The sequence below is a fragment of the Lepidochelys olivacea genome, assembly GCF_965140295.1.
Source record: "Lepidochelys olivacea isolate rLepOli2 genome assembly, chromosome: 2".
NCBI lineage: Eukaryota > Metazoa > Chordata > Testudines > Cheloniidae > Lepidochelys > Lepidochelys olivacea.
Genome location: NC_140412.1, coordinates 109,504,397 through 109,523,202, shown reverse-complemented (window position 1 = coordinate 109,523,202; position 18,806 = coordinate 109,504,397). Strand labels below are relative to the sequence as shown.

The 18,806-nt window shown below is 44.6% G+C and overlaps 1 protein-coding gene across 1 annotated transcript; it reads left to right on the top strand.

The window, feature by feature from the left end:
* Positions 1 to 13,652: 13,652 nt before the first annotated feature.
* Positions 13,653 to 15,212, top strand: LOC311517162 (uncharacterized protein). Its single transcript, XM_084621733.1, has 2 exons — positions 13,653 to 14,098; positions 14,675 to 15,212. The coding sequence occupies exons 1-2, from the start codon at positions 13,693 to 13,695 to the stop codon at positions 15,193 to 15,195; spliced, it is 927 nt and encodes a 308-aa protein (XP_084477859.1). The 5' UTR covers positions 13,653 to 13,692; the 3' UTR covers positions 15,196 to 15,212.
* Positions 15,213 to 18,806: the final 3,594 nt, after the last annotated feature.

The following is an 18,806-nucleotide window of genomic DNA, read 5'->3' as shown; positions in this document are numbered from 1 at the left end:
TTTTGTAACATAACATATATATAAATACATTAAATACTTACAAGTTGGATGTTTACCAAAAAGCAATCATAATTACTTTAAAACATCTACATAATCTTATAACCCTTGTCCTTCCATTCATCTACCCTCCTATTGTGTGTTGTCACATGCTAAATCTTCCATTCTCTTAGACACCAGAACGGCAAATGCTTTCACATCTGGTTAACTTTAACCATCTGACTGATTGGCCATTGATTTTGAATTCCTCATATGCTTAAAGTTAAGTATTGACACTGTCAAAATTTAGGTTGCAATATCTTAAGGACGTGGGCCACATTCACCATTGTCCTGTCCCTTTATGCGAGTGTACAGTGGGCCAAAAATGAGGTCCTCCCAAATGAGAATGTAAGCATTCTGTACTGGTAAATGCTTGCACAGTGCTCAGAGCAACAGTAAATTGGGATCAGTCTCTTCTATATGTTCTGTAAGGCACCTCCTATATTTCAAGTGCTGTCATTTCTCCAGAATTTAGGTTGTAACCAGCTTCCATTTTAAAGATTTATTTTACACTCCCTATATATTTTTGCTTTGGAAAACTTGTTTGGCCTGGAAGTTGCCAGATTTGCATTGAATGAAGGGAGACTTTTTCTGCAAGGTCTGATTATTGGATCTTCTTCTCACGGTAGCGCCACTGAAGTCACAGTGTCCATTATTATATTATATACACCAGGTTAGGAAGGTCAAGCTGATTTGCTGACTTAAAACTAAGATGGGCAAATTTCCCTTAGTAAGTGTAAAATCTACTTACATTCTGATTTGTACATGATCTTCGTTTTTATGTGAAGTCCAGAGCAGTTAAGTTTTGCATGTTGAGGTTTATTACCACAACAGATAGGGTTAATCAGAAACAGATCTGGTCAATCTATGGATGGCAAAACCTCCAAGGAAAACACAAGTGCTAGAAGACAGTGGCAAGAGGACCTGACCTCTTCCCTCGGGGTCAGGACTCAGCCAGTGCCCAAACATCATGCTGCTGGATGCACTATTCTTTGGCTGAAATAAAAACCTAAGATCGGATACTGTGCGATCATTAATAATCCCATGGCACTTTTCTCAAGAGGAGGAGAGCTCTGGGGTCCTAGTCAAAGTGTAGTTCTGGTAGCTACATTCTACCTATTCAACTCTTCTGCCTATAGTTTCAGCTAGACATAAGTATTCCTCACTTCTTGTTTTTCAATTGTACTGTAACTTTGTTATGCATTGTTAAACAGATGCCATAGTTCCCTCCAGAGGTGGCTGCCTTCTAATGATGGCAAAGGAATTTCTATATATTTGAAGTCTGGGATTAAAGGTCCGATATAAATATACAGTAAAATGTGTTATCACTCTATAGTAAAGCTATGTCTACACTTAAAATGCTACAGCTGCACTTCTGTAGTGCTTCAGTGTAGCCACTCATGACAACAACGGGAGGGGGTTGTCCCATTACCATAGTTTAATCCACTTCCTTGAGAGGCAGAACCTAGGTCGATGGAAGAATTCTTCCGTCGACCTAGCGCGGTCTACACCAGAAGTTAGGTCAGCTTAACGACGTCACTCAGGGGTGTGGATTTTTCACACCCTTGAACAATGTAACTGGGTCAATTTAACTTTGGAGTTTAGACCTGGCCTAAGATACTATATTATTGCTATGCCCCCTTTGGCCAAAGGTTTATAACAAAATTTAAATGACCAGTGCCTGAGGGAACAAGGTAACCCTCATTCCACTAAAAATACCAAACCAAAAAACCTACATATTGGGACAAAATATTAGACGTGGAATTTTTGAAGTAGAAGTGGGAGGCTTGACATGCACATACCAGCATGCTTTTCCGGCTCAGAAGTGTCTATAGAATCACAGTAATGTAGGGCTGGAAGGGACTTTGAGAGGCCATTTAATTCAGCCCCCCCACACTGAGGCAGGACCAAGTAAACCTTGATAATCCCTGAAGAGGTGTTTGTCTAAATTTTTCTGAAATCGTCAGAATGACAGGGATTCCACAACCTCCCTTGTTAACCTATTCCAGTACTATCCTCATAGTTAGAAAGCTTTTCCCAAGAACTAACAATCTCATTTGCTACAGATGAAGCCACTCGTTTGTTGTCCTACCTTCAGTGGACTTGGAGAACAACTGATCACCACCATCTGCTATGTAACAGCCCTAAACATATTTGAAGACAGTTATTGGGTCCCCGCTGAGTCTTCTTTTCTCAAGACTAAGCATGCCCAGTTTTTTCAACCTTTTCTCATAGGTTAGGTTTTCCAACCTTTTTAGCATTTTTGTTACTCTCTAGATACTTACATGGCTATTTAGCAAGTGTTACTAGCTAGATACGTAAATGGCTCTTGTCACCATAGCATCTGAATGCTTCACAATCATGAGTGAATTTTACCCTCCCTACATCCTTGGGAGGTAGAGAAATATTATCCCCATTTTACAGATGGTAAATTGAGGTATATAATAGACTAAGTAATTTGCCCAAAGTCACACAGCGAATCTTTGGCTATGCTAGGAATTGAACCGTCTCTTGTGTAAAGGCCACTTCCCCATCCATTCATGGCAGATAGACACCAAGTGGGATTTTCAAAAGCACCTAAGTGAGCTAGGTGCCTAACTCTCATTGAAGTCCCAATAGGAGTTAGGCACCTAACTTGTTTATGCACTTTCGTAATCCAACTGGGTGCCGATCTGCATCTTTAAGTGCCTAAATACCATTATACATCTGGCCCCATCCCACCCTTTTGTGCGCTAATTCAGCCTAAAGTTAGTTTCTAAAACCAAGGAGCAACCTGAAAAGCGCACGTGTGCAAGGCTGTTCCTTTGCCCTCACAAAGATGACAAAATTCTATACTATGGCCATGGGAAGCAAATTATTTTTCCATTCTGAGACTATTTTAACATCAAGCATTGGCAACCGGAGTTCTGGGACTGAGGGAATTAGTCTACCTGGACCACGTGTTTACCAGAGAAGAAATTAAGCTCAAGATATGTTCCCTCTCCTTCTCCTAGCCGCCTTGCCCCCCTACCTCATATCTCTTGAATGCAGTTTTTCAAATAATTTAATAATATTCACTGGGACATTAGATTAATTGGATTTTAATTCCAAATGACCGTGAAAGCAGAGAAACGAGTCACCAGTCCATGCTAATGAGAAGATCTATTAAGGACCCTTCTCTGATAGCCACACAGAGCAGGGTTATAAATATTTCATATTCAATTAATTGAATTTGCCCCCGTATATGATGCTGCCTTGGAACATTAATCAACTGGGACCAAAGCTAGAAAGGAAGGAAAAAAATCTAAGAGAAGCTGGAAGACTCTTTAAACAATATCACACACACCCCCCAAAAAAGTCTCCCAATTTCCACACTGCTTGTAGATTACAATGGAGGCTTTAATACTGGGTGCATCCAGTTCCACACAGTGGGTAAATTAATGTTAATTAATCAGACGGTCATTTTATGAAGGGCTGTGTGCAGGTTATTTGAATCCTGCTGCAAATAGATTTATAGGAATAATTGCCATGTTGAATGACCCTTGTATACATAGGCTCATTAAACTGGCCATCAGTCAAAAAGTCTAATTGAAGCAGGCCAGTAGCATGCCATTGGGACTGCATGGCTTTCTGCAAACCAACCTACACTGCAGAAGCTTACTTCCTGCAAGGTTTAGACAGTGCTACTTTCTATCCATTAGGCAATTTGGACCACGCTTTGCTATGCCAATGTAATATCTTTTCATGAAGGAGAAAGGAAAGAAGAGCCCTCCCACCCCCCGCAGCCCATCATTTCTTTCCATCATTTACGAAAGAGAACAGGGGACTGACAGGTTACCAATTCTCATGATTTTTTTAAAGGCTTCTAGCTCTTATGATTGAAAAGAAAAGTTTGAAAACATGTACCCTAAAGGCAAATAAAAAGAACCCAAAGTTTACTGTGTTTTACATTTCAGGATTTCTAAGACAATCTCATAATTTTGGGGGGAGGTGACTCATGTCTTTAAAAACTCTGGGTTGGAAATATTGGAACTGCACATGAGTCACTTTTATAGTGGCAGATGGATCTTTCTGTGGTCAAACAAGAGATGATCTGGTAGTTAGGGTACTGGCCTGGGCCTGCATTCCATTCCTGTCTCTGCTGCAGATTTTGTGCATGACGTTGGGCAAGTCTGTCTTAAGCCTTAAACTTCTGGGTGATAGGAACTGTCTCTTACTCTGAGCATGTACAGTGCCTAGAACAATGGGTGCCTCATCTCAGTAAGGCCTCTACGAGTCAACTAACACAAATAATGGCCAGTTTTCAAAAACACTTGGGACCAAATCCTCAGATAATGTAAATCAGCACCATGAAGTCAGTGGAGACCCTGATTTACACAAGCTGAGACTCTGGCCCACAATTTTCTGAAACCACTGTACACCCAAACATGGAAACTGACATGGAAAACAGAGAGAGAGAGAGAGAGCAGTATTGCCAAGCTGCAGTCACTCAGAATTCATGAGTGAGGCCCCCCACTAAAACATGAGACTGTTTTAAAAATCATGAGATTTTAAAAATAATAGGTAGGAGCTCTGTTTATTTGTTTCTGGCCTTTGAACCTTAACAGGTCACATTTTCAAGCTTTTCTCCACAGCCATGAGGGCTAAAACCTTAGTATTTATTTAAATGACAGCTGACATTCTATTGGAGTCATATGACTCCGGGATCTAAGGCTTTAAAAAAAAAACACAAAATACTGCAAGACTTGTGATAAAAATCACAAGAGTTAGCAACACAGAGAGATTCATTCTCAATAATTATTTTTTAAAAGTGTCAAAAGAGCTGGGAATTAGGGGTACACGACAAAATTCCGCATAGAAAGGAGAGAGAGCGCAAGAATGAGCAACAATATGTAGAGTAAGAGATACAGCTTTGCAATGCAAATTAACTGAGTAAGAGACCATGAACAGATGCACGGAGATCTCTCAAATGCATTTACACACACACACACACACTTTGATGCCCACCAACTTCCTACTTCCAGCTATAAAGAACCATTGGAGATGGAAGTACCAGGTATATTTCTCTAGGATGCCAATAAAGAATATTTCCTCCTGATTTCCCCAAGGAAGCAGCTGGAGTGACTGAGTGAGAAGGAAAGATTAGAAGAACTAATGCAGAGTGTATAACTTGGTTAATAAGGAGAGGTCCAGCAATGCTGTCAGTTCTCATGAGTGTTATGATTTGGGGGAGGCCTATTGTGCTTCTGAGATAAGACAAAGGCAGCTCAGGAATTTCACTCATGTCACTTTCAGTTTTCCCTTTAGGCTGCTAGAGATCGCTGTGCAGCAGGGGGCACAGCCCTGGAGCAGGCATAGCATTTGGGACAGAGGTGGGCAAACTACGGCCTGCAGGCCCCATCCGGCTCACGGGACTCTCCTGCCTGGCCCCTGAGCTCTGGCCGGGGAGGCTAGCCCCCGCTGTCCCCGCTCCCCCACCGCCACGCGGGCAGCGCTCTGGGCGGTGGGGCTGCGCGTTCCTGCAGGGCAGCACGGCGGCGTTTCTAGCTCTGGCTGGGCGGCGCAGCTGCCGGACATGCTGCTCCGAGTGGCGTGGTAAGGGGGCCGGGGCCGGGACCTTGGATAAGGGGTGGGGGATCCCGGGGGACAGTCAGGGGACAGGGAGTAGGAGGTGATTGGATGGGGCAGAGGTTCTGTGGGGGCAAGGCTAGATAGGGGGTGGGGTCCCAGGGGGCGGCGGTCCCAGGAGGGGGCAGTCAGGGGACAAGGAGCGGGGGGGGGGTTAGATTCTGAGGGGGGAAATCAGGGGCCAGGGGCCAGGCTGTTTGGGGAGTCACAGCCTTCCCTACCCGGCCCTCCATACAGTTTTGCACCCCGACCTGGCTCTCGGGCCAAAAAAATTGCCCACCCCTGATTGAGGAGGCACCAAAGCTATTCATGGATTTGCAAAGAGTTTCAGCGAAAAAAAACACTATTCCGACCTTTCTTTTCAAATTAACAGTTCCTGAAGGAAAAGTCCAGTTGATCTGGCCTTTTCAAAATGTTTCATTTTGAACCAAACAAATCTGAGGGGGGGTGGGGGTCATCCTGGCAAGAAAAAACAAAAAGTAAAAATCAGTTTAAGTTCTAAACAAACTGATTTTTTTTGGAGGCGCCAAACCACAAAAATCAGCTGTTTGCTCAGCTCTAAATGGGATGATATTAAGGAAAGGGAAATTTCGGCTAAGTATCTAGGATATTTCAAAAGTGTGTGATGTGCGGTAATTATTTTTTATAATTAAAGCATTTATGTGGAGCTCTAAATGTGCACTGCACTTTACAAGCACATATACCCAACCGTGAAGGACTTTTCCAAAGGAAATAGTGGGTCCTCATAACTTAAAACTATACAGGACACAATACAGCAAACCATATGGTAGGAACCAATCCTTCACTGACAGCTGAAATGGCTTCGATGTCAGTCTACTCTTTTCCATCTTGAACTTCTGCATATTCACCCTAGATGTCGCTGCTCCATACATTTGCAGAGCAAAGACTCAGTAGGACAATAAACCTGATTCATACAACATTAACGCAGTTCAGGTATCAAGAGTTCTAGTGAATCTGCCACATGTTTAGAAGTATAAAAAAGTATCTCCCATGTCAATGACATGTCTACTGCCAGACAATCTAAATCACAATACACACAGAACAGCAGTAAAAAGCCCAGGGTCTGGCCACTGTCAGGGGAGAGTTCACTGCTGGAATGAAAGAAGTGGCGGTTAATGATGGGAGAAGGAGAAGAAAGGCTCTTGACATAGGATGTGGGATGCTGAATGAAAGTACAAAATTAAGAGAAGACAAAGGAAGCAGATGTGAGAGAAGATAAAGAGGGAACATAAGAAAAAAGGGAATCTTAGGGTGATGTGACAGCCAAGGTGTAAGTGGGGCTGGAATGCATGATTTTATTATAAATTGAGACTGTGACTATTTTTTTTTTAAAAATGGCCTACAATCATTATGAAGTGCAGCGTTAATGCAGCAGGATGCAGACACAGAATAGGAGACTGATGGAGGGCATTTTGGTGGTAGCTAGTGGCCCTCAGAAGGTGGCAGTGGCAGATCTTGGAAAGGAGATTATGCAGGCTAGATGCTGCCACGGCAGAGTGGAGACAGGTGATGCTAGTTGTGAAAACTGTGGATTCCCTCGATGGGGACTGTGCTTGTGGTCCTGCACCAGAACTACCAGCATGGTCGGACTGCACTGTCATGCAGAGCTGGGCTGGGCTGGGCCAGAGGATGCACCAGAATTTTTGCATGAGGAAGGCCACCTTCATGGAGCTGTCTGAAGTCCCTTCACCATCTGGACACATAGAGGAGGGAGGCCATGCCAACCCAGAAGCAGGCTGTGATTGCAATCTGGAAGCTGCTGTAGTTCAGAGGCTGACCAATTTGACATTGACACGTCAACTGTCAGTGCTGTGGAGGTTTGTGAGGTGACTATCACTGTGTTTACCCAGCGGTGGTGGACATTGCTAATGTTCCCAAAATAATAGCTGGTTTTGACAGAATAGTGTTTCTGAACTATGCTGGGGACATTGATTGCATTCACATGCCCATTGCTTGCCCACCATAAGGAGCTCATTACTATGTCAACCATAAAGGATACTGCTTCTTAATTGTTATGCAGGCCTTGGTTGACCAAAAAGTTTGGTTCATGGACCTCAAATGTGGGATGCACGGTAGCGTGCACGTTGCTGGAATGTTCAGGAGATCGGTGTTTTCCTGTTTCACCAGGAATGGGCTCAAGACATTGTTCGTTTTCAGGCCTTGTTCAGACAATCAGAAAGTGCACCTCTGATAGCTGGGGCTGGGTCCAGGACAGCAAGAGAAGCCTTGCGTGCCCACATCCTTGGATTACAGGGGGAGACGCATGGGGAAATGTCATGCTGTGATGGGGAAATGGCACGCTGTGTAGTGTTTTAGTACACATCACCATTTGCTATTGCTTTTACGTGGTTGTGGGTGACCTATTAAAAGCTTCGGATAAAATTTCACGCCTCTTCCTTTTTTCCTCAGGCACTCACACATCTGTGCAGTGTACAATCACAACCTTTGTTAAAAATAAATGATCAAAGTAATAAAAAGTACTGTATTAAGAACCAATACAGGCAGCCCAGCTGCCAGGAGGTGAAGTGTGCAAATGGCAACAAAACTGAAAAGTGCTATGTGCAAGAAAAACTAACAGTGGTGCCAATCAGTGCAGTCTCACTGGTAATGGAATTGTACATTGTCAGCATGCCTTGTCGCCTTATCCCACAGTGGCCCAGAAGTTAAGTGAACAGGGTACATCTGCTCAGGCACACTTCCATGCCAGGAGAGCATTGACTGACTCATAGCCCACCCTGCCCCAGAACTGTCCCATGCTTACCATGGCTGCAAGACATGATAGTGTAGAAGAAAATCGACTGATGCTAGATACTTCTGTTGCTGTCAGTCATGCTCAAGGTAGTCCACCACCAGTTTTTGTCTCCCTCTCCTGCTCCAGCTGTTGTGTGTGGAACTCAAGGTGCCTGGCTGGCCTACATCCAAAGTCATTATGCATTTCTTGCAGCAGGTTGTCCATGATCTTGTTTCTTTTCCCTGATAGTTCAGGGTTTTCTCCCCAGTAGGCCTTGGAGACTGAGTCACCCTAGCATAGGTGGAAGGTCCTGCCAAGATAATAAAAGAATAATTTGTAGTTTTGACCCTGGAAAGAAATAAAAAATCGCCCCTTTTACATTCTGTATCACAGCAAGGCCACAAGTTAACGTGTTTATGTACTTGGTTGCCCTTATTTTATCTCAACCCATTTGCCTAGTTAGAAGCAGCTGCATGCCAGGTTACCAGTCCTCAGAGACTATGGTAGGTATTTCATATTTCATCTATTTAAAACATTTTAAGAAATGTTTTGTGGGCCTGATTGGGGGATTATGATCTTAATACTATTTCAGACAGCAGTAGCATTGGAAGGTTGCAGGAGATTCCCCCAGACTGGAAGAGGGAAGAATTTTTCCAGGCTCTGGTTTAAAAAAATAAAATAAAAAATAAACCCATTTAGGAGATAGTCATCACCTGGTGACTGATCAGCAAATCAATGACTGGAGTGGGCTAGTAAGCTACAGGGGCAGGCATGGGAAGTTTGCCGATCAACCACCTTGAATTTCTCAACATGCATTGAAGATGTGACGTGCTATATAAGTATATGCTAAATACTGTTAATGTAATTTTCCCCTCTTCATCCAGCACCATTCATCTCACGCATTAAAGCTGATTGGCTGACTGAGATTGAGTGAACTAGGACTCAAAAGGGTATGTCTACAAGGCAGAAATTGTCTTGAAACTGATTCAGCAAAAACAAGTCAGACCACTTTAAACTGCCTAATCAATTCACTGAAACTTTCATCCATTTTGCATTGCTTCACTCACAGTATTACCACGTACAAGTAACTTAAAAGTTGCTTTAAAAAAAATAGTTGGCTTAAAGCAATTACTTTGCAAGACAAGGTCAGTTTCAAAACACATTTGGTGAAAATTGGAGTCATGCTGCTGTTTTTTTTCAGTCCACCATGTTTATTGACGTACCTTCTGCTGCTGTTTTACTCAGCATATTCATTAATAGATGAGTTCAGGGAAGATGAGGGATCACAGACGAGCAGAATGAAATCACACACCCACATTGAGTGGGGAGTATATTCTCAGCTTTCAGCCAACGGATATGCAATGTCAGTTAAAAGGTCTAAACTAGGAACTATCTGTTAGGTGCTGCTTTCTAAAATGAACCATGCCAGGATGGTACGTGAAGCAATGAAAAATGAATGGGGCTCAAGTATTATAGAATGATGAAAAACATACTGCCCACCATCACATACACTGGAAGTGAACTGCCAAGTGCCTTTTGTCTTTAAGAAGCTAAACTGCACTATCTTAATAAGAAACAAAGCACTTGGTTAGACTCCCCATTAAAGAAAATTGATCAACTGTCACAGCTGTTCACTGTGCTAAGAGCATAACAGGTTCACCCTGTGAATGAAGAAACACACACAAATATTAATATATTGAAGATAGACCTTTGCAACTTTGTTCCTGCTTTCTTCAGTGCATTAAATGAGAAAATCATAAACATATATCTACAAGAGAAGGTTGCTTTGCAGTTTTGGGATTTATTTTAGAAATCTTCTTGAATATATATACCATCTCCAGCAATGGAAGATGTCACTTCAAAATTACATGGCAACAAAACACCTGAATCCCCAAGAAAGGTCAGATGGGGGCAGGGTGGGGGGGAGGTTAGTAAGAAGGAAAATCAGTTATTATTGTTATCCCTTTTTGAACCAAGCCGCTAGTCAAAGTTCAGAACCCTGTAGGTTGGTACAGCTGGGAGTAGAAAATGAGGAGGGAATCTGGTATTTTCTTTGATGCAGTCTTTTTTATTAAAAAGGAACATGGTTTCTCCTGCTTCTCCAAAGCAGGGAGAACTTCTTTGCTTATAGTCCGAAGGCTCTTTAGCCAGCATCAGATCAGAAGATCTTTCTGTAGCTTCTTCCAGGGTCATACATCATGCTTGGTCAGGCTGTTCCTCTGCCTGTCTCAGTCTTGTCTGCGCTATACACACTGCACTCCTGCTTTTCTCTCTCTCTCTCTCTCTCTCACACACACACACACACACACACACACACACACACAGTCAAAAGAATACCCAATGGAACCCTCTGCTCACCTGGTGCTATTTTCTGAGCATTTTGCCTTGTTTTAGTTTACGGCCCTTCGCTGTCTCTTACAGCTGTCTTAAATGAATGTGTTCACGCCCATCAGTTTAACAAGGTTTAACCTAACCTCAAAACAGGCATCTCAGAACATACTGCACAACAGTGAATAGGTTCCTCTGTTGACCTGACACACACACACTATGCCATTTTTTATCTTTAATTAGCATCCACTCACATCGTTTGTTAATCAGATAACAGACAGTTGCACAGATGGTTGTCGTTTTTCTGTAGAACAAAGAAAAAACTGAATAACCAAAGCTAAAATTTTACAATATGGAATCAAGTAAACCTCACTGCTTACAGTACCTTCAGAATACCTTTTGCATATCAATGGAAGTTTTGCCTGGATAAGGGCTGCGAGATTGGGCTCATCTCTGAGCTACCAGGTGACAAACATTTTTTATTCCGAATTCAGTGATCCTCATGAACCTTGCAAATTCAAGCTGTAGAGGGAAATAGGTTAACTTGATCTCCTAACTTCAGAACTGATTAGTTTATCTGATCAAAACTGAATCCAGTGCAAAATCTGCAAGATGTTCTACATTAGCTCATGGAAGATAGGAACTAAGCTCAAAATAAACTTTTTCTTTTAAATAAAACCCAATAAATGTGTTTCAAAGTAGCAAAGTATTCAACATTCAAAAAAATTTCTGGACAAGCATGCCACTAGACGCTTTCCCTCACAATTTGGGCCATTTTAGATGGCCCAGGCTGAGTCTCTCTCTCTCTGTCTCCCTGTCACGTCTCAGTAATGGCTGGTTCAAGCTCAAAACATTCTCAGGTCTGTCCCTGGTGCCTCAAAACACATTGACTCCATTACCACAATGGTAGTCGAGTGAAGCAGAAAATAACCAACACCACAAGTTTCCTGTACAAACTAGACCAATGGTTTTCAACCTATTTATCATTGTGGGCTGCATATGTGGCCCACAATGTGTTATCTAGGCCGCAGGTTGAGAACCACAGCGCGCCCCCTAGAGCCTTATGCGCAGTGCCTCCCGCCCAGAGACCCCTCCACAAAGTGGGGCCAGGAGTGGAGCCCAGGGTGGGAGGGGTCCTGGACCCCACTGCGCAGGGCCAGGCAGCAGTCCCGACACTGAACTCAGCCACTTGGGTCTGGGTAGCAGGGCAGCCCCAAACCCTGCTGGACCCTGCAGGGCTGGCCAGGCAGCAGCCCTGACCCCGCCGCACACCACCACACGGGGCCAGCTCGTGACCCCTGCCGCACTGCACCCTGCCAAACCAGGCAGCCCAGACCCCGCGGCACAGGGCGGCCAGGCAGCCGTTAACCTGGCCCCATGGCTTTTAGCACACAGCTGGGCTGCACCTGTGTGCTAATTGGGCCGCATGCGGCCTACGGGCCACGGGTTGAGAACCACCGAACTAGACAAACACACACTTCCCTTTAGATCAATGGATAAGATTGTGAACATATTCCCTTTTGTGATTACTGGAGTAGCTTTCACATCTAACTGTCCCCCATAGCAAAAGATTGCAAAAATCCTTTACATAGAAAACATATGTGAAAACCACTCTGACTGCACTATTTGCTTGGTTGGATAGCTGCAAAATCATTCCTGCTTGATTTGCTGGGGTCACCCACTAACAACTAGCCAGGGTATTTGAGTTTCCACTTGTACACAAAGGCCCCTATTCACAGAGGTCACTTACAGGCATATTTCCACTTTATTTAATTTCAGCACAAGATTAGATGGGTAGGCAGTTTTTTCCAAGAACAAATTCAAATACTCTATATTATCATTGTCCTCTCTGGGAGGGAAGAGAGCAGTTGTCTGATGGATATATCTGAGAATTCATTTGAAACACATACTGGATTTTTATTGGACTATGACTGGGCCTGTTATTTTTAGCAGTTTTTGAGTTTTATGTAGAGGTAAAAAAATTGGTGGTTTTCAGGGCTCTCTCTTTTATATACTGTAAAGACAATATACATTACATTTATTATATACATTACTCATTACAGCAGTATATACAGTAATGAGTCATCCCGTTGTAATGTTCCCTAAAGTGCTTTAACTTAATACTGTTTCAAAGAGCACTACATTAAAGTGCACTGGGAAACCTTTTGTGTGCACCAGCAGGATCTACCTGAACCAATTAATGTGAAGACATCAGTCCACTTTAGAAATCACACCCTTGTAGAGCGAATTACTGTTTCAGGTAGACAAGATACACATAACAATTTCTGGTGTTTTTCTGGGGTGTATTAGATAAACTCTGATTTGTTTTTTTTTCTTGTTGTTTTGTTTTAAAATTGGGGTGCTTTGGTTAAAACTGAAAACAAAAAGCTCTAACTACAGCTATTGAGAAAATCAGACAGGAACAGCTTTGTGTGAGCCCTGGTCTACACTAGGACTTTAGGTCGAATTTAGCAGCATTAAATCGATTTAAACCTGCACCCGTCCACACAGTGAAGCCCTTTATTTCGACTTAAAGGGCTCTTAAAATCGATTTCCTTACTCCACCCCTGACAAGTGGATTAGCGCTTAAATCGACGTTCCCAGCTCGAATTTGGGGTACTGTGGACACAATTCGATGGTATTGGCCTCCGGGAGCTATCCCAGAGTGCTCCATTCTGACCGCTCTGGACAGCACTCTCAACTCAGATGCACTGGCCAGGTAGACAGGAAAAGAACCGCGAACTTTTGAATCTCATTTCCTGTTTGGCCAGCGTGGCAAGCTGCAGGTGACCATGCAGAGCTCATCAGCACAGGTGACCATGATGGAGTCCCAGAATCGCAAAAGAGCTCCAGCATGGACCGAACGGGAGGTACGGGATCTGATCGCTGTTTGGGGAGAGGAATCCGTGCTATCAGAACTCCGTTCCAGTTTTTGAAATGCCAAAACCTTTGTGAAAATCTCCCAGGGCATGAAGGACAGAGGCCATAACAGGGACCCGAAGCAGTGCCGCGTGAAACTGAAGGAGCTGAGGCAAGCCTACCAGAAAACCAGAGAGGCGAACAGCCGCTCTGGGTCAGAGCCCCAAACATGCCGCTTCTATGATGAGCTGCATGCCATTTTAGGGGGTTCAGCCACCACTACCCCAGCCGTGTTGTTTGACTCCTTCAATGGAGATGGAGGCAATACGGAAGCAGGTTTTGGGGACGAAGAAGATGAGGAGGAGGAGGAGGTTGTAGATAGCTCACAGCAAGCAAGCGGAGAAACCGGTTTTCCCGACAGCCAGGAACTGTTTCTCACCCTAGACCTGGAGCCAGTACCCCCTGAACCCACCCAAGGCTGCCTCCTGGACCCAGCAGGCGGAGAAGGGACCTCTGGTGAGTGTACCTTTTAAAATGCTATACATGGTTTAAAAGCAAGCATGTGAAAGGATTACTTTGCCCTGGCATTTGCAGTTCTCCTAGATGTAGTCCTAAAGCCTTTGCAAAAGGTTTCTGGGGAGGGCAGCCTTATTTCGTCCTTCATGGTAGGACACTTTTATCACTCCAGGCCAGTAACACATACTCGGGAATCACTGTAGAACAAAGCATTGCAGTGTATGTTTGCTGGCATTCAACCAAAATCCGTTCTTTCTCTCTCTGTGTTATCCTCAGGAGAGTGAGATATAATTCATGGTCACCTGGTTGAAATAGGGTGCTTTTCTTCAGGGACACATTCCTGCTGGGCTGTTTGCCTGTGGCTGAACAGAAATGTTCCCCGCTGTTAGCCACGGGGAGGGGGGAGGGTTGAGGGGGTAGTCACGCGGTGGGAGGAGGCAAAATGCGACCTTGTAACGAAAGCACATGTGCTATGTATGTAATGTTAACAGCAAGGTTTACCCTGAAAGAGTGTAGCCACTGTTTTATAAAATGTGTCTTTTTAAATACAGCTGTCCCTTTTTTTTTCTCCACCAGCTGGATGTGTTTCAATGATCACAGGATCTTCTCTTTCCCAGAGGCTAGTGAAGCTTAGAAAGAAAAAAAAACGCACTCGAGATGAAATGTTCTCCGAGCTAATGCTGTCCTCCCACACCGACAGAGCACAGATGAATGCGTGGAGGCAAATAATGTCAGAGTGCAGGAAGGCACAAAATGACCGGGAGGAGAGGTGGAGGGCTGAAGAGAGTAAGTGGCGGGCTGAAGACAGGGCTGAAGCTCAAATGTGGCGGCAGCGTGATGAGAGGAGGCAGGATTCAATGCTGAGGCTGCTGCAGGACCAAACCAGAATGCTCCAGTGTATGGTTGAGCTGCAGCAAAGGCAGCTGGAGCACAGACTGCCACTGCTGCCCCTCTGTAACCAACCGCCCTCCTCCCCAAGTTCCATAGCCTCCACACCCAGACGCCCAAGAACGCGGTGGGGGGGCCTCCGGCCAACCAGCGACTCCACAACAGAGGATTGCCCAAAAAAAAGAAGGCTGTCATTCAATAAATTTTAAAGTTGTAAACTTTTAAAGTGCTGTGCTTAAAGTGCTGTGTGGCATTTTCCTTCCCTCCTCCACCACCCCTCCTGGGATACCTTGGTAGTCATCCCCCTATTTGTGTGATGAATGAATAACGAATGCATGACTGTGAAGCAGCAATGACTTTATTGCCTCTGCAAGCGGTGATTAAAGGGAGGAGGGGACGGTGGTTAGCTTACAGGGAAGTAGAGTGAACCAAGGGGCGGGGGGTTTCATCAAGGAGAAACAAACAGAACTTTCACACTGTAGCCTGGCCAGTCATGAAACTGGTTTTCAAAGCTTCTCTGATGCGTACCGCGCCCTCCTGAGCTCTTCTAACCGCCCTGGTGTCTGGCTGCGCGTAACCAGCAGCCAGACGATTTGCCTCAATCTCCCACCCCGCCATAAACGTCTCCCCCTTACTCTCACAGATATTGTGGAGCACACAGCAAGCAGTAATAACAGTGGGAATATTGGTTTCGCTGAGGTCTAAGCGAGTCAGTAAACTGCGCCAGCGCGCCTTTAAACGTCCAAATGCACATTCTACCACCATTCTGCACTTGCTCAGCCTGTAGTTGAACAGCTCCTGACTACTGTCCAGGCTGCCTGTGTACGGCTTCATGAGCCATGGCATTAAGGGGTAGGCTGGGTCCCCAAGGATACATATAGGCATTTCAACATCCCCAACAGTTATTTTCTGGTCTGGGAATAAAGTCCCTTCCTGCAGCTTTTGAAACAGACCAGAGTTCCTGAAGATGCGAGCGTCATGCACCTTTCCCGGCCATCCCACGTTGATGTTGGTGAAACGTCCCTTGTGATCCACCAGAGCTTGCAGCACTATCGAAAAGTACCCCTTGCGGTTTATGTACTCAGCGGCTTGGTGCTCTGGTGCCAAGATAGGGATATGGGTTCCGTCTATAGCCCCACCACAGTTAGGGAATCCCATTGCAGCAAAGCCATCCACTATGACCTGCACATTTCCCAGGGTCACTACCCTTGATATCAGCAGATCTTTGATTGCGTGAGCTACTTGCATCACAGCAGCCCCCACAGTAGATTTGCCCACTCCAAATTGATTCCCAACTGACCGGTAGCTGTCTGGCGTTGCAAGCTTCCACAGGGCTATCGCCACTCGCTTCTCAACTGTGAGGGCTGCTCTCATCCTGGTATTCATGCGCTTCAGGGCAGGGGAAAGCAAGTCACAAAGTTCCATGAAAGTGCCCTTACGCATGCGAAAGTTTCGCAGCCACTGGGAATCGTCCCAGACCTGCAACACTATGCGGTCCCACCAGTCTGCTTGTTTCCCGAGCCCAGAATCGGCGTTCCACAGCATGAACCTGCCCCATTAGCACCATGATGCATGCATTGGCAGGGCCCATGCTTTCAGAGAAATCTGTGTCCATGTCCTGATCACTCACGGGACCGCGCTGACGTCGCCTCCTCGCCCGGTATCGCGTTGCCATGTTCTGGTGCTGCATATACTGCTGGATAATGCGTGTGGTGGTTGATGTGCTCCTAATTGCCAAAATGAGCTCAGCGGCCTCCATGTTTGCCTTGGTATGGCGTCCGCACAGAAAGAAGGCGCGGAACGATTGTCTGCCGTTGCTCTGACGGAGGGAGGGGCGACTGACGACACGGCTTACAGGGTTGGCTTCAGGGAGCTAAAATCAACAAAGGGTGTGCCTGTACATCAAGGAGTATTTCAGGCAGGACTGCACGGAGGGTTCCAATAAGAAATGGTGCACCAAAGTTATCGTTGTTATTGGAACAAGGAGGTTAGCCTGGCCTCTGATTGATACATGGCTAGATTAACCTCGCTGCGCCTTCTCTGTGACTGACTGCAGTGTGATCTAGACAGGGGAGGAGGAAAATGAGTCCAAAACAAATCTGGTCTATTTCTTGTTCTGACCCACTCCATCGATCCTTTACATCTTTGGCTGGCAGCAGACAAAAAAGGCGCGAAATGATTGTCTGCCCTTGCTTTCACGGGGGGAGGGAGGGTGGGAACGGGGTCCTGACGATATGTACCCAGAACCACCCGCGACAATGTTTTAGCCCCATCAGGCATTGGGATCTCAACCCAGAATTCCAATGGGCAGCGGAGACTGCGGGAACTGTGGGATAGCTACCCACAGTGCAACACTCCAGAAGTCGACGCTTGCCTCGGTACTGTGGAAGCGCTCCGCCGAGTTAATGCACTTAATGCACTTAGAGCATTTTCTGTGGGGACACACACACTCGAATACATAAAACCGATTTCAAAAAAACCGACTTCTATAAATTCGACCTAATTTCATAGTGTAGACATACCCTTAGGGTGGAATGGCTCTCACAACATCCTGTGTAAGTAAGTGTGAGGTGCACTGTTTCAAGTTGCCTTTGGGAAGCTTTAAATACATGCTGTACCACACTACTCAAGCAAATGCATTTCCTTTAATATTCTCTTCAATGTTAGTCAAAAAATTACCAGCAAATCAAGCCAATGTTGAATGGTGCTCACAAATATGAGATACATAGACAGGAAGGTGGTAAGTGCCTGGCCCCATGAAGTTAATGGGAATTTTTCCATTGACTAACTGGTGCCAGGATTTCACTTGATATTTCTAAAATAGAAGATGGATCCATTTCTTAGTTATAGCACCCAGACAGTCGCTGTGTTTCACAAGCACTTATCAGTAGGGTGAAATTTAAAGGATTTTAAAATCTGAAGTACGTGGAGCATACACATGCAGAAAGAAGCACTCAGAACAGGAGAGAAATAAGCATCACTTTTCTCCCACAGCATTCTGCCTTCCTGCCCTGGCATGCTACAAGAGAGCAAACACAAGTGGGGAGGGGAAAAAGGAAACATGCATATTGAATGGTAAATGAAGTACATTCGTGCCTCTAATATAGTGAGGAAATTGTTTCAGAAAAGTTAATTTCTTCCAGAAATGCCAGTTCCACAAGATTTTTATTCATGAGGCTATTTTTTTAATGTTCAGTTTACTGAACTTAAATGTCAGTTTCAGCCTTTTTTCTCCCTCCCCCTCCTAAGCATATCCCAGTTCTGTGCTAGATTTTATGTAGAAGAGCATGTACTGATGAATAGCAGTTGGAATTTGGGCTCCATCTAAGTTATTCATGAATAAGAACACTTGCTCATCCTCTAGGATCTAGTTTCTCTGTCTCCATTTCAGGGCTCCATATTTCTCTTGCTCTCCTACAAGTATCATCTGTCTCTGTCTTGAGGATCTCTTTGCAATATCCATCTCTTTCTGCTTCCAGCACCAAACTGAGCCTAAAGAGTGATTACAGGCTACTAAAATATGACTTAGATCATAAACCTATTTAACAGCAGTATTTTTAAGACCACGCTCAATTTACATCCTTCTAATTAGAGACCAGCAATGCAAAGCCAATAACTACGTTCAACAGATTTTCCAGTATTGTGCATTAATGATCTGATTCTCTACTGCCTTGCATATCATGCAGTAATTTACACTTGTGCAAATGGGGCATGAATTGCTAACTAAATGAGAATTCTCCACTTATTTATACCAGTGGTAGCCTTTTACATTGATTTGGCACAGATGTAAATGACAACAAACTTGCAAGGCAATGGAGAA

What these genes read in the sequence shown, in the direction of transcription:
- LOC311517162 (XM_084621733.1), top strand. Translation starts at nt 13,693, where the DNA reads ATGAAGGACAGAGGCCATAACAGGGACCCGAAGCAGTGCCGCGTGAAA. An exon ending in AGGCGGAGAAGGGACCTCTG is followed by an intron (nt 14,099 to 14,674) that starts GTGAGTGTACCT and finishes TTTCTCCACCAG; the next exon opens with CTGGATGTGTTTCAATGATC.